The 15629-nt window shown below is 42.4% G+C and overlaps 1 protein-coding gene across 2 annotated transcripts in view; it reads right to left on the reverse strand.

Annotated features, from left to right (window-relative positions):
• The window catches only part of Sanbr (SANT and BTB domain regulator of CSR), a 52341-nt gene extending 45544 nt beyond the window's left edge, over positions 1-6797 (reverse strand). For both annotated transcript variants that reach the window (XM_052198621.1, XM_052198622.1), the window contains exons 1-3: positions 6650-6797; positions 4388-4524; positions 1915-2073 (exon numbers count right to left, since the gene is read on the reverse strand). In XM_052198621.1, the coding sequence (XP_052054581.1) occupies positions 1915-2064 (150 nt within the window). In that variant the 5' untranslated portion in view covers positions 2065-2073; positions 4388-4524; positions 6650-6797. The remainder of the gene's footprint in view (positions 1-1914; positions 2074-4387; positions 4525-6649) is intronic.
• Positions 6798-15629: the final 8832 nt, after the last annotated feature.

Genomic DNA, 15629 nt, shown 5'->3' on the forward strand with positions numbered 1-15629 from the left:
CTAACCTCGGACTAGGAACGGAACCCACTAGTACTAGCTAAGCAATGCCCTTAGCCCTAATTAAATCTAATTCCAACTTCCAATGGAAAGCAAACCCAGGAGGATCTGGCTTGTAACACTCTATTTTCTTTTCTTCTACTGCATATTTCAGGCTGTTGTTGTACTGACGACTGATCCAGGGCCTCAGACAGACTAGGGAAGCACTCTACCTATGAAGCTGCCAAAACTGCCAACGAGGCCACCACACAAGGAAGCAAAACTGATGGAAATAAAGCTATCTCGGACTAGACCATGCCTAATGGTGAAGGCAGCATCACAGGTCACAGGCGAGGCCAGAGTTTTCCTAGAAGGCAGGAGTGACAGGTTACAAAGAAATAAATCTGACTCTCCCTCTGCTCCTGAGCCCCCGTTCTGTCCTTGTCTACCCTCTTCCATTTGAAACAAATGTTTTCACTGTCACCCATTAGATGGCAGAGCCTCCTGAGGACATTTCACAGTGGTCCTGTGGCCTACTTGGAGTCCATCTAGGTAACATGCTAACACAGATCTACCCTGCTAGGTTTGACTTGATATTAATATACACTTTCTTTTTTTTCTTTTTAAAGATTTATTTATTTATTTATTTTATGTATGTAAGTACACTGTCACTGTCTTCAGACACACCAGAGGGCATTGGATGCTATTACAGATGGTTGTGAGCCACCATGTGGTAGCTGGGAATTGAACTCAGGACCTCTGGAAGGGCAGCCAGTGCTCCTAACCGCTGAGCCATCTCTCCAGCCCTCATATACACTTTCTAAGGAGATAAACGATAGAGATGGCCTTTCTTGTTACGTTTTAAGTTCATATTTGAATTCTTTCTGTTTTATCTCATGCACAAAACCATTTTTTACACAAATACATTTTGCTGGTTTTTGTCTGTGTCTGGACTGTAAATGTAGATGGAATGTTTTACCATGATTTTTAATTCAGTGACATTAAGACGAATTAGAAGTCCTAAACTGAAGAAATAAAACAGAACAAGACATCTCAACACTTAGAGTAAATAAGTAAAAATGAAACCATCAGTGGAATTATTGGATACTGTAATCCCAGTACTTCAGAGGCTGAGGCAGGAGGATCTTTATGAGTTCCAGGCCAGTCTGGACTACATAGTGAGCTTCAGGTATAGTGTAGCACTCCTATAATCCCAACATTTTGGAGGTTAAAGCAGAAGATATTTCACCCTGAGTTATGTTGTAAATTTCATATAAAAAACCCACAAAAATCCGGGGCTGGAAAGATGGCTTAGTGGTTAAAAGCACTGGCTGCTCTTCCATAGGATCCAGGTTCAGTTCCCGGCACCCACATGGCAACTCACCATTGTCTGTAACTCCATTTCTAGGGCAGTCTGACACCCTCACACTAATGCACATAAAATAGAATTAAACAAATTATATGTTGATCACAACAGAATGATAGTGGTGCATGCCTTTAATCCCAGCACTGGGGAGGCAGAGACGAGAAGATCTGAGTTCAAGGCCAGCCTGTGTTCTTATATTATTTGTTTGTTTATTTATAAAAACATATTTATTTATTTACTTACTTACTGAGACAGTAAATTTACTGAGACTGTGTAGCTCTGGCTGTCCCAGAATTTGCTCTGTAGACCAGGTTGACCTCAAACTCCTGAGTGTTAGGATTATATTAATGTTCCAGAGGATATAATGCCGTCTTCTGGTCTACTTGAGCATTATATGAATGTGGTGCACAGAAATCAGTGAAATCAAAACACTCACACACAAAATAAAATAGATATAATTTTTTCACTTAGATGTTTCTTTCAATCTCATGGCGGGGGTGGCGGGAGGGTCTGCTTCACTGTGCTGCTGTTGCCATCTGTATTTTAGGAGGGATCCAGGGGTTGTTACTCACTTCTTTGGGTGTTAATCCAGGCACAAGCCTTGCCACAGTTTCCCAGTTGATGGTCTGAGGGATTCCAATCAATGGATAAAGGATCATATCCAATACCATTTGGTTATTATTAGTAAGGAAATTATTGTTTTCTGAATATCCACGACTCATCTTTTAGAGCTAGAAATAGGAAAACAAACAGTATTATTACGTCTGAAATTCAGATGTTTTCAGAACATTGTGGACAAGTTATAGTCCATTCCTAAAAGTTATCTGTCACTATATAAAGAAAAAAATAAAACTGAAGTAAAGCAAACACCAAATAATCATCTAAAATCTCTTCAAACATAAAAGCTTTGAATACTATGACCTGAGAGATGGGTCCATATAAGAACGGACAGATGGATTAAATATGCAGTAAACAGGCAGAATCTTTTGCTTGCTTGTTTGTTTGTTTCAAGATGGGGTTTCTCTGTGTAGTCCTGGCTATCCTGGAACTCACTTTGTAGAGCAAGCTGGCCTCAAACTCAGAGATTCACCTGCCTCTGCCTCCTGAGTGCTAGGATTAAAGGTGTGTATGTCAGCACCGTCTGGCCTGAAAGTCGGAATCTTAGTGGCAAACTCCAGGTGACAGGCATGCAAGCTAAGCATACTGAGCTTGCAGACATAATAATATGAAACAGTCGAGCAACTTAACACAGCAGTTAATATAGCTGTGGTCATCATAATGATGTCAATCTATTATAGTGCTGATAGTTTTTATTATACACACACACACACACACACACATACACACACACAACCAACCAACCAAACAAACAAACAAACAAACAAAAAACCTTTGTCTTTGCTATATGTTAAATTTTTTCCAAGTAAAATGTTCAGGAAAAGTTGAGTATACTCTATTTTCCTAAAAAGTCACTAAGCATGCAGTTTATATACAGACTATTCATAGATAATATAATCAAACCATGAAGAAACCAAAATATGAAGCTTGCTGAAAGTATTATGATTTCTTTGTTTTTTCCTTGAGTGAATGTTCACGGCACAAATAACGCACTATGGCTAAGCATACTGAGCTTGCAGACATAATAATATGAAACAGTCGAGCAACTTAACACAGCAGTTAATATAGCTGTGGTCATCAAAATGATGTCAATCTATTATAGTGCTGATAGTTCCGTATGTTTGAAACAACTTCTCTCTGGAAAGTTCTTTTTCAACACTGTCTTCTGAAGCAATGTGAAACTGACCTGGCTGATGTGGCAGGAAACGTAAGAGCCAAATGGAGGCAGCGGTGGCGAGGCAGAGGCAGAGGTGGCGAGGCAGAGAGCCCGTGATCGCTATGAAAGCAGAGCTTGTCTTGAATTTACAACATAAGGAAACAGGGTTGTCGGAGTCAAGCACTTTGCCCAATGCCATAGATAAATGTCCAATTTCGATCTATATTCTCTCCACTCTCTAAGGAGAGGTAGAGAGGTGGGGATGGAAAGGACAGACTCTAACAGACTACAAAGTCAGTTTTGTTTCAATAACACAACTCCGAAAGCTTTGGTCTGTGAGGTGGGCTGGGAAGATTTTAAAAAGAAAGAAAAGAAAAAGAAACTACCTGTCCAAACCTAAAATATTTCAGGAAGCTCTTGATATCAATGCATTAAGACACACTACTTTACCTATACATTTATGAATACTTGGTTATATGTCAGGCTCTGTAGCTGAAGTTGGAACACAGAATTACAGAAGAAAACACTGGTGAAGGTTCATGCTAGTCATGTTTTTATAGTTTAGCTGTCATTAGTTTCTAGCTTAGGAATACCACTTGAAAATATGAGCTGCTCTGTGGAAAAGCGTGGCATAATATAGGGCAAAGATGACTAACCGACCAAGAGCAGTGTGCCCAGAGTCTAGACGGCCAGTTTGAGGTTTAGCATCATCATAAGCCACATTAAAAGCCCATGCCAGACAGTAAACAGAGAACCAAAAGGATCACCTTGTGAAAGTTCTCTGAGGATAATAAAAGCACCTCCCAAATGAGGCATGGTATATAAAGACAAAGATACCTCCTAGGATTGTGACATTTAAAATAGCACACTAGAAAGGCAGAAGCAGTCATCAGCACTAGGTGTTGTTTACATAAACACTGATATAGGGCATTAAATAGTAGCTAAAACAACACAATCCTATGTGTTTGCATAAACATTAAAAAGCAACAGTTAAGAGCACTTAATATTATCACACAGGACCTGGGCTTGGGTTCCAGCAATCAAGTGGTTTCTTACAACTGTCTATAACTCCAGTTACAGGGCTAGAATGCTCTCTTCTGGCCTTCATGGACACTAGACATATATATATATATATATATATATATAGTGCATACAGATACATGCAAGCAAGCAAACACAGGCACACATAAAATAAAAATGAATAAATCTAAAACACAAAGGAAACACAAAACACATTAAGCATTGTAAAATAATAGCTTTGTGAGACGTACCTTACTGAAGGCCCAGTACAGTGTACGAGTTACGAGTTACAAGTACAGATTCTGAAGTCAAACTGTCCAATTTTATATCTTGGTTCTACCATTAAGATATTATCTAGTTCAGATAATCCGTGTCTCAGTTTCCTCATCTGCAAAACAAAGGTTAAACTGTAGGTGTTCTGTCTTTCTGTGCTCTTGGTGGGAAGAATCACCAGACAGTGCATTTCTGAGATTCTGAAAGAGATTCATGAAGATAACGAAATGCGGCATGAAGTATGCTGCCGATAGATAACAGCACAGCAGGCCATGAACACTTTCCAGGCTTCACCACCTCTAGCAGTGCAGTCTTGGGCTTGCTATGAGGAAAACAATAACTACTCTAAGATGACTGTGAGAATTAAATGATGCCATAAAGTACCCAGCACAGGGTCTGCATACAAAATGCGCACCTTACTTTATTACGGCCAATTGTTTTTCCTGATCCTATTTTGGCTGCTACTGACATGAATTCTTCTCAAGATTTTGTTGAATCCCTTAGGAAGCACAGCCCAGAACAGAATCAGGGTAGGTCTTGTTTTGTAGCCCAGGCTGCCTTCTAACTCATGATCCTCCTGCCTCAGAGCACAGGGATTACAGGTGTGTACCGGCATACTCAGCTCTTAGGCTGTGCTTTTTATCTTTGATTCCTCAAAAGAACAACTAGCAAAACAGATAGTGCCAAAAAATGTTTTCGGACTTAATAAAAGTCTCAAAGCCTTAAAGAAACAATGTCTCTTTTGGAACCCACTGCAAGCTGAAGAGTCACAATTTATATGAATATTTAAGTACACTTTGTTTTTTTAATAAATGTGGAATTCTCAGTGAACAAAATATTGTTCTCTACTTACATGGGTAATGTGTGCATGCCCTTTTCTTAAGGACGATTTGGAAAGGGGTATTTATTTATAATTTGTCTGGACTTTAGGAGACATTTAGGATGGGAATGGAGATGTGAGGTCCTGGCTTTGACAACCAGTACTGGAAAAGAGAAAAGGCAAGAAAACAGTTTAAAGTATAATTCAAGGCAAAGACCCTTTGTGTGCTGCTTTTTGATTTTAACTTTCAGAAAATTTAATTAAATTAAAAGACATTTAATTAATGTCTTTTTTGGTGGTGGTGGCACAGTGTACTCTACAAATGAGCTAAATCCCCAGGACTTAACTAAAATTACAAGAAAGTTGTCTCCATCAAATTCTTAAAAACTTGTATATTTCAAATATAATACTCATTTATTCATGATTATGGATAATTTAAATACTTTGGGTGTGAATTTATTTTCTGTTGACACAACTGAATCTTTCCAATTAAGGGAAAAAACTATTGTGTATTCTAGTTAAATTAATCTATGAGAATGTTTCCTTTAGGATCTGAATAACATACAGTCTTAAAACAGCTGGCACATGCATCTCATTTTGGAGAATGGTATAAACGTATAAATAACTATGACCAAAAGAAAATATCCATAACTCAAAATTATCCTCTCATGCATGATACCATATTTTAAAAGAATTTAAGGCATAACATATTTGGTAAATAAATAACAGTATTTACCAAAAGCTAAAAATTCTTTTGTTTAACATATTAACACCTTTAAAGACAGACCATAACCTATTTCCTTATTTTGGCTTATTCATATGGACAAGCATCTGCTTTTCATTTTTTAATGAAAAGGGAGACCTGATTGCAGGAGTGGAAGGAGGGGTCACTGGGACAGGTGGAAGGCCTCTGGCACAGCAGAGGGAGGCTGTTAGTCCCGATTACAACACACTTGCTGACTCTCATCCACACATGTGACTCAGGCGGTTGGCTCTGGTTCTGAAGGACGGGACATCACTGCCCACCCAGGTAAGGAGCCTTTCTAAGCCCGGGTCCGAGGCTCCCTGCGCCGCGCGTCCTCGGGACCGGGGTTCCGCGGCGTGGGCGCCGACTCGAGGCGCGGGCTGGAGAGGAGCAGACAAAGGCTTCGGAAAGCAGCCTGCCGGGGACAGCGAGGGTCGGAGTGTGGCGGCCGAAGCTGGGCTCCGTCGCCAGGAGCGCAGGCGAGAGCGGCGGCGGGACGGGGCGGCTGGCTGCGCCCGGGCGTCCCCGGGCTTCCGGGCAGCGGGGCCCCGCACGGCCCGCCCACCCGCTCCCCCGCCGGCCGGCCGGCCCGCCGGAATGGGCAGCGGCGCTCCCGGCCCTCGCCCCACTTCCAGCTCCCCGCTGGATGCCCCAGCCTCTCGGCGTCGCTCTCACCTCCACAGGGCCGCGGCGGCCCTCACCGCGCCGGTGTCACCTGCAGCGGCCGACACCGCCCGCGCTCGCGCCCAGAACCGCGCGACCCGGCGCACACGCCAGGCTGAGGCAGCCTCACCAGCCGCGGCCGCACCCGCCTGCGCCCGCTAGCTGGCCGCGCTGCAGTAGCGCCGAGGGGCGGGGCCCGGCCGCGGCCCGGCCAATCGTAAGCCAGCGTCGCAGCAGAGCATCCAATGAGCGAGTAGCTCCTGTGGGGAGGCGGGTGCGAGTGGTGCCAGAGCGCAGCCCACTGCTTCCCGGAGCCTGCTCTTCACCCTGCCCTCTCTGGCTCTTCCTCTCTGGCCTGTCGCAGTGCAGCGTCCCCACCCTCTCAGCGTCCTGTCTCTTAGCAACTAGATCCTCAGCGCACGATCTTGAACAGCTGAAGCGGAGTGCACAAGAAGGGATACATGGGAGATAGAGGGAGCTCGAATTAAAAGAATAGAGGAAATCTTTCCCTGTCACTCATTTTGCTATAAGCCGCTTAGGTACAACAGAAAAATTATATGCTCTGATAGGGCGTTGGCTGGCAGTTAGAAACATACTGTAAACTGAAAAGCTGCTGACTTCTCAGATATAGTGTGGAAAATGACATCAGTGTTAAACTTGGAAGGCTAGTGGATGTTCAGTCTTAGAGCACTGATGGAAGTGGATTAGAGGCCAGAATGTGAGTTTGCGCTGGCAATCACTTCTTGATTCAATTAAAACAGTGTCCAGTAATAAACCTGCCTGCAAGCGCAGAGAGAGAGAGAGAGAGAGAGAGAGAGAGAGAGAGAGAGAGAGAGAAGAAGAAGAAGAAGAAGAAGAAGAAGAAGAAGAAGAAGAGGAGGAGGAGGAGGAGGAGGAGGAGGAGAAGAAGAAGAAGTTTATTCAGTGTAAGCTGTATATCAAAAAGAATATGGTTATGGTTTCAATCAAATCTTCATTTCTTTTCTGTTCCCCAGAGGAAGCTGAAAGTTCTTTTCTCTTCGATCGCTCATCTGCCAAGGCTTTCCTCCTTGCACGCAAATGGATCTCCTCTTCCACTTTGGGGAGGTGGTCTCAATGTGCAGGTAGAGTCCAAACTGGGCCCAAGGAACGAGGCTTCCACCGTTGGTAATGGGCCTCAGACTTCAGGGAGCTCTGAGCAACACAGTAAGACAAACCCTGGGATCATTTCGCAGACTGGGCTTCCTGTGGGGAGCCAACGGTCGCCATCTTGCTCTTAGGCAAAGACAGTGCTCACTTCGGCTTGAACCTCAGTGGCTGCACTCCTAGCTTTCCACCTCCTAGTCCTCTGCAGCAGGTAAGCCGCAGTTCCTGATTTATGAATGCTTCGAGACACCCAGGTCTTTGTAACCAGCCTTGTGAAGGGCTCATTTGTCAAGCTAATGCCTGAAGTAAAGGAAACCTACCATCTATGGAACATTTAAAAATATATGCCAGGCATGCATCTATTATCTACCTTAATCAGCATGGCAATGCACACTTATTCTTTTTTTAAAACAATAAAATAAAATATAAAACAAAACTAACACACCAGAATTGGACAAACAGAAGAAAAAGAGACAAGAGAAAGCACATGGAACAGAGACCCACTTGTTCACACACGGCAATCCCATAAAAACACTGAGCTGGAAGCCATGAGACATGTGCAGAGGGCTGCAGCCCCGTGCTGCTGCCTCTGTCTCTGCAAGCTCTTGTGTGCTTTGCTTGTGTTGGTTTAGAGGGCCTGGTTTCCTTGGTGTCCTCCGTCCCCTCTGGTGCTTACACTGTTTCCTCTTCACTGGGTGCCCTGCCTTCTGAGGGGAGGGATTTGATGGAGACATACCATTTAAGCTGAGTGTTCAAGGTTGCTCTCTCCCTCTCCCTCCCCCTCTCTCCCTCTCTCTCCTTCTCTCTTTCCCTCTCTCCCTTTCCTTCTCCCCTTCTCCCTCCTCTCTCTCTCCTTCCCCCTCTCTCCCTCTTTCTCCCTTTCTCCCTCTCTCCTTCCCCCTCTCTTCATCTCCCCCCCTTCTCTCCTCTGCCCTTCCCTTCCCCCCCCCTTCCTCCCCCTGCACACTGCCTGGCTGTGGATCTCTGCATTTGTTCCCATCTGCTGCAGAATCAGGCCTCTCTGATGCTTGAACAAGACACTGATCTATGAGGACAACACAATGGTGTTAGGAGTCATTTGATTGTGACTTTCAAACTTTTCTTTTTATAAAGTAGCTCACTCTTTATCCTCTCTCTCTCTCTCTCTCTCTCTCTCTCTCTCTCTCTCTCTCTCTCTCTCTCTCTCTGTAGTTAGTTTTACCCTAGGTCCCTGGTCTCAGGTTCTTGGTCAACTAAGCAGTGTGGGGTATGAGTTTTGTCTTGTGGAGTGGGCTTCAAGGCAAATCAGACACTGGATGACTACTCCTACAAGCTTTGTGCCACCATTAAAATAGCGCATCTCTTGGGCAGGCCACCGTTGTCAATCAGAGGGTTTGTGGCTGAGTTGGTGTTTATGATTCTTTTGGTAGCATGGAGAGTGCCTCTGTATACCAAAGAAACTAGCACATGGGGGGAAGGCTCTACTATGCAGGCACCAGCGTGGCTTCTCCATGTTCAATGAGTGCTGCAGGTGTTGTCTTCAATAGGGCCTTGCTGTCAGTTTGTAGAGAGCAACCTATATAGTCTCGACAACAGCCTGGGTTGTTCGGGGATTCTCATGGGACCCATTTGTCCAACAACTCAATTAGTTGTAGCTCAATCCCAGGAATGGAAGCTTCTTTTAGTGACAAAGAGATGGTCGGTCGGGACTTTGTCTCCCATTATTTGGCAATTTCATTAGGATCTCCTTCATGTAGGTGCATATTTTAGGAAGTTCTACTGTATTAGGTTTCCTACTACTCAAATGGCCCTTAATTTTGGCTGTCTCTTTTGGTATTCCTTCTCTTGTCCTCTCTCCCCTTATCTTTCCCACTAGAGTCTCCCATTCCAGACCCCACTCAGCCATCCATAACTACCTATTCTGTTTCCCTTTCCTAATAAGCCGTATGTCCCTCCTAGTCCCTTACTCTATACCTAACCTCTGTGACCTATGGATTCTAGCTGGGTTATCAATGACTTTACAACTAATATCCACATATACGTGAATACATACTCTAATATTCACATATACATGAATACATTCTCTTGGTCTTTCTGGATAGGGGATACTCACCCAGGATGATTTTTTTTTCGTTGCATCCTTTTGCATGCACCTGAAAGTTTATGATTTCATTTTTTAATGAGTGATATCTCATCATGTAAATGTACCACATTTTATCCATTCTTCTGTTGGGGGACATCTAGGTTATTTCCAATTTTTTGCCTGTTATGAATAGAGCAGCAATGAACATGTGATAGGATAAAGTGTCCTTTGGGTATATGCCAGTGATGGCTAGTTGTCTGTCAACTTGACATAGCTAGAGTCACTGGAGAGGGATCCTCAACTGAGAAATGCCAGGTGCCATCATAGGACAAACTAATAACTAGCAGGTGATCTTCCTGAGATGGTCTGCCTCAGATTAAAATAATCCACAACAGATTTGTTCCCATAGGCAAGACCCTGGGCAGGTAGGACTGTGTTCTTTAAGAAAGTAACCTAAGACCATGAAAGTAGCCCTAACTAAAACAATGCCCATAATGGCTATTTTTGGTTGTTAACTTGACTACATCTGCAACTAAAACTTCCAAATGAATGTTAAATGAGAGAAGTTTTGCTTAATTTGAAGTAGAAGAAACCCATTTCTAAGGCCTTTTAAATAGGATAACATACCTTTAATCCAGATCTTGAGGTGGGAAGACATACCTTTAGTTTAGACCCCATATTGTGCAGTAAGTCTATACAAGGACATGGAAGAAGGAAGCTCTTGCTCTTTGCCTGCTTGCCTCATCTTGCTAGCAAGTCCATTCCTTCACTGGCATTAGAGCCTATGTCTTCAGGATTCCATTGTCTACTGAAGACCAGATGAGACATGCAGCCTTGTGGACTGAACAACTACTGGATTCGTGGACTTCACAGACAGCCGTTGTTGGATCAGGTGGACTGCAGCTTGTACATTGTTCTAATACCCCCATCTCTATATATAATAAATATAATAAATATATAAATTCACTCACAAGTTGTTACTTTAAACCCTAATTACAATGCCCAAGAATGATATATCTGTATCTTGAGGTAAATCGATCCATGTTCCTGAGAAGGCACCCCCACTGATTTCCATAGTAGCTGTACAAGGTTACACTTCCATAAGCAATGGCTGTGTCACCCTTACTCCGTATCCTTGTTAGCATGAGCTGTTACTTGTTGCATTGGTCTTAGCCACTTTGATGCTGTAACATGAAATCTCAAAGTAGTTTTGATTTGCATGTCCTTGATGGTTAAGGATGCTGAACATGACTTTGTTTCTTGGCCATTTGTGTTTCCTTTATAAAAAATTTTGTTTAGGTATGTACCCTATTTTTAATTGGGTTGTTTTCTTGGTATCTATTTTTTGTGGTTCTTTATATATTTTGGATATTAGTCCTCTATCTGCTGTGCAGTTGGTAAAAATCTTCCCATTCTGTAGGCTGCCACTTTATCTAAAATATGGTACTCTTTGCCATAAGCGTTTCAGTGTCATGAGGTCCAATTCATTAACTGTTGTTCTTAGTGCCTGCACTGTTGGTATTCTGTTCAGAAAATCTTTCCGTGCTAATGAGCTCAAGGTTATTCTCTACTTTCTTTTTTTTAGGTTCATGTATCTGGTTTTGTTTTGGTCTTTGATGCATTTAGAGTTTTGTGCAGAGTGATATGGATCTACTTGCATTTTCCTACATGCACCCATACAGTTTGACCTTCACCTTTTCTTGAAGGTGGTGTCTTTTCCAGTGTGTATTTCTGGCTTCTTTGTCAAAAATCAGGTGTCCATAGGTATCAAGTTTATGTCTGGGCTTTCAATTGATTCCATTGATCTGTGGTCTTCTGTATCACATCTGTCTAGGCTAACTTTGAGTCTCTGTTGAGAAGTCAGGTGTTACTCTAATAAGTCTACTGTCAGATGATACTTGGTCTTTTCCTTTGTAGTTTTTAATACTTTTTTTGTTCTGTACATTTAATGTTTTGGCGAGTAAAATTTCCTTTCTGCTCCAGTATATTTGGTATTCTGTATGCTTCTTGTACCTTGATAGGCATCTTCTTCCTTAGATTAGGGAAATTTTGTTCTATGATTTTTGTTGAAAATGTTTTCTGTGCCTTTGACCTGGGTTTCTTCTCTTTCCTCTATTTGGATTTTTCTTAGATTTGGCCTTTTCATAATACCTCAGATTTCTTGGTTGTTTGTGACATGATTTCAGATTTAACATTTACTTTGGCTGGATTATCCATTGGTTTTTGTTGCCCTCTCTGGTTCTTAGGAGAGTGTGGTGACTGTGTGTTGCATGGTAGGAAATTCTTCTGGGATCCTGATGGGCTATTGGAGGTTCCAGGTAAAATGTGTTTCTAGGAATTGAGAGCTAATGCTTAGGGGTAGTGATCAGCTGGAGGAGGATTAAGGGGGTCCATAGAAGAGAAAAAAAATCAAGATTTGCTAAGTGCCCTGGGAATCAGGGTGGGGTGTGAGGAGAAGCCATAGCAGGTGGTTTGCTATAGGGCTGGGGATAAACTGGGGGACCAGCTTTGGAGGAGCTGAGGGAGCAGTTAGCTGATCTGCTTCTCTGGGTGGAGTCTCTGCAATCTTAACTACAATGAAATGTGAGACTACAAAGGAACTTCATTATTCTTGGAAATAATGTCACAGAGCTGGAGAGATGGCTCAGTGGTTAAGAGTACTAGCTGCTTTTCCATAGGTCCTGAATTTGATTCCCAGCATCCATGTAGTGGCTCACAACCACGTGTAACTTCAGTCCCAGGAGATCTGCTGTACCCTTCTGAACTTGGAAGGTACCAAGCATGCACATGGTGCAGACATACATGAAGGCAAAACACGCATGTACATAAAATGTCAAAAGTAAGTTGGAAAGATAATCTTCAGTGTTTGGTCAAGTGTGTAACATGAAGCAGCCTTTAGTCTTTTTCAACAACCCACACAGTATGATTTCTATCCCCACTTTATAGATGAGGAAAGTGGGATTCAGAGGGTAAATTCTACAAAAATGGCAAAGTTGGAGCTCAAATTCTGCTCTTGAAAATGTGATTAATAGACAAAGTAAAAAAACAACCACAGACTCCTCAGTTGGATATTCATAACTTTTATTAATTTATCAAACATCTTAATCTTCTCATCTCCCATCCCCCCCAAAGATATTGGTCCATTTCAACATATGAAATGATATATAATTTCAAATTAAGGACCAGTTATTAGAAATTAAATATTTATAGTACTTAAAACTCAGAAGGAATATTTGTTGGCTGTTTGAATTAGCAATGTACTACGCAGGCAAGGATGATCTTGAGCTTCTAATTCTTCTGCCTCTAACTTCCGGGTGTTGGGATTATAGACAGGTATGATACCTGCTTTACACAGTGCTGCTACCGTTGAGCCTGGGGCTTTGTGAATGCTCGACAAGAACTCTGACAATTGAGCTCCCTCTCCATCTCTGCTCTTTTTTCTTTTAAATGTGTGAGTGCACATACACATGTCTCTTTCTCTGTGTCTGAGTACACACATGGCCCATGTATGGCTCTCAGGGGACAACCTATATAGGTTCTGGGGATTGAATAATATCACACAGTTTGTATCAAAAGTGCCTTTACCTTTAAACTATCTCACTACTCCCAACTGCTTCTTGGTTTTTCAAAGTTTGTGTTCTCTTATACAAATGGAAAAACAAATACTATTTAATACAATGGTTGAAGTGTGTTTTTCCAAGGAATTTGTGATTTAGTTGCTATGTATCTATCATACATGGCTAATTTTCAAGGATTTAAAAGAACATTACTATAGATTGTAAAATATACACGAACCACACATTATAAAAGTATTTTCCTTTCCTCTGATGAGTTACAAAAGATTTAAGATCTCCCAGGTCTTAAGGCACATGTTTTCAAATGCTAATTTCAGTTTAAGGCTAAGTAAGATCTTGACAAAAATGACAAAATGTTTGCCAACACCATTTCCCTAGAATCATATCCCTTTCTGTTGTCTAGCATTAGTATCTTTTAAGTCTCCCTTTTTCCTCATATCCCACCAAGAGCATATTTCTCAGCTAATTTCTAATTAAGGAATAGTTTTTAGAAGTGAATTTTTTTCTACTTAAAAACCCTAAGCAACCAAAAGAAGCAAACCCACTATATATTATTTCCCATATGGTAAAACTTATAAGTAATTTTATATTAGATCCTGAAAACTGGAAGGAATTTCTAGCTGTGGCTGAAGCACATTATCAACACTGGTGGCCTTACAGGAAGTGGAGGAGAGGAGGCACAAGTGATTAGAACGGGTGAGTGGAAAAGTGGGAAGAGGGTGGTGGAAGAGGTGAGAGGAGACATTGAGAGGCTTGTGTTAGACTCTCTGGTTGCATATCTTAGCCTGCTGATGCTTGGCTGAGCCTCATTTTTGCATGTATTTGGTTTTCTGGAGCATGCACTGATCAACATCTTCGCTCTTTCCTTCTCCACTGGTGATTTGGAAACTCAGAGGTCTTTCTCTTTGAGCTATTTCTCTCCCCATCTGGAACAGGCCCTTCTTGATGGTAAGGCCCTGAACAGAGAAAGACTACAGGCAGGACAGGCATTCTTGTCACTAAGCAGGTCTACTGGTCTTCCAGGCTCTCCTTATCGAGAATGTCCCTGGACTTTTCAAACACCTGCCTCAGCCAGAAACACAAGGAAACAGCGTCTCTTACTCCAGTTCGGCCACATCAGCTACCACGGACCCATTTCCTTACAGCAAACTGCCTCCTTGAACCTTTTTCTCTCACAAGGAAAAAGGTGGCTTGGGTGGTCGAAGTCTTTTACTTCAAACCAGATTCTATGCTGCTCTAATAAATCCTTTGAGGGGTGATTCAATTTCCCTCTCTCAATCCCCGTTTCTCCAGCCCACTGTTTCTAACTGTAATATATGCAGAGAGCCAGTTCCCATAGCCAGAGCTCTTTTCAAAATGCACTTATCACGGATGATCCTTTGTTTCTCGAATTTGCTCAGGGTCTTGCCCAATACTTTCTCAGGAAAGGTGGATTGAATATGGATGGCCCACGGGAAGCGGCACTATTAGGAGGTGTGGCCTTGTTGGAGGAGGTGCAGCCCTGGTAGAGGAAGTGTGTCACTGTGGAGGCAGGGCTCTTGGGTCTCATATATGCTCAGGTCTGGCCAGCGAAATCTAGTCCTGACTCCCAGCTGCCTGTGGACCAAGATGTAGAACTCTTGGCTCCTCCAGCGCCATGTCTGCCTGACGATGCCATTCTTCCCAGCATGATGATACTGGCCTGAACCTCTGAACCTGTAAGCCAGCACCAATTAAATGTTGTCCCTATAAGAGTTGCTGTGGTCACGGTATCTGTTCACAGCAGTGAGACACTAAGTCAGCAAGCGTGGCATTTCACTGAGCAGCTTTAGACTTTCCAGTGGGAAGAGGTAGAAAGGCCTGACTGACAAACCTGTCCATACCAACAAAAGGGAGCAAGAAGGATAAAGACTGAAGAGTAAATTGTCAAGTCTTCTTAAATTCATCTACAAATTCAGTGCAATTCCAATAGGAATCATATCCGTTTGTTTTAGGAAATAGAGGAACTGATGGTAAAACCTGCTCAGAAGAATAAAATTCATAAGTAGTTATTTCTAGCAGAGTAATAAGGATAAGTTATTTCTGTTAGACAAGAAGATGTGATACAAAGTTAAGACAATTTTGTCAGCTGGGGAAATAGCTCAATGGGTAAAGAAGTGCTTGTCATGTAACTGCGAGAACCTAAGTTTGAATCCCAGAACTCATGAACAGTTGAATGTAGTAGTATATGTGTCGGTAATCCCAGCATTCC

The sequence above is a fragment of the Apodemus sylvaticus genome, chromosome 11 (genome assembly GCF_947179515.1).
Source record: "Apodemus sylvaticus chromosome 11, mApoSyl1.1, whole genome shotgun sequence".
In the NCBI taxonomy this organism is placed as follows: Eukaryota; Metazoa; Chordata; class Mammalia; order Rodentia; family Muridae; genus Apodemus; species Apodemus sylvaticus.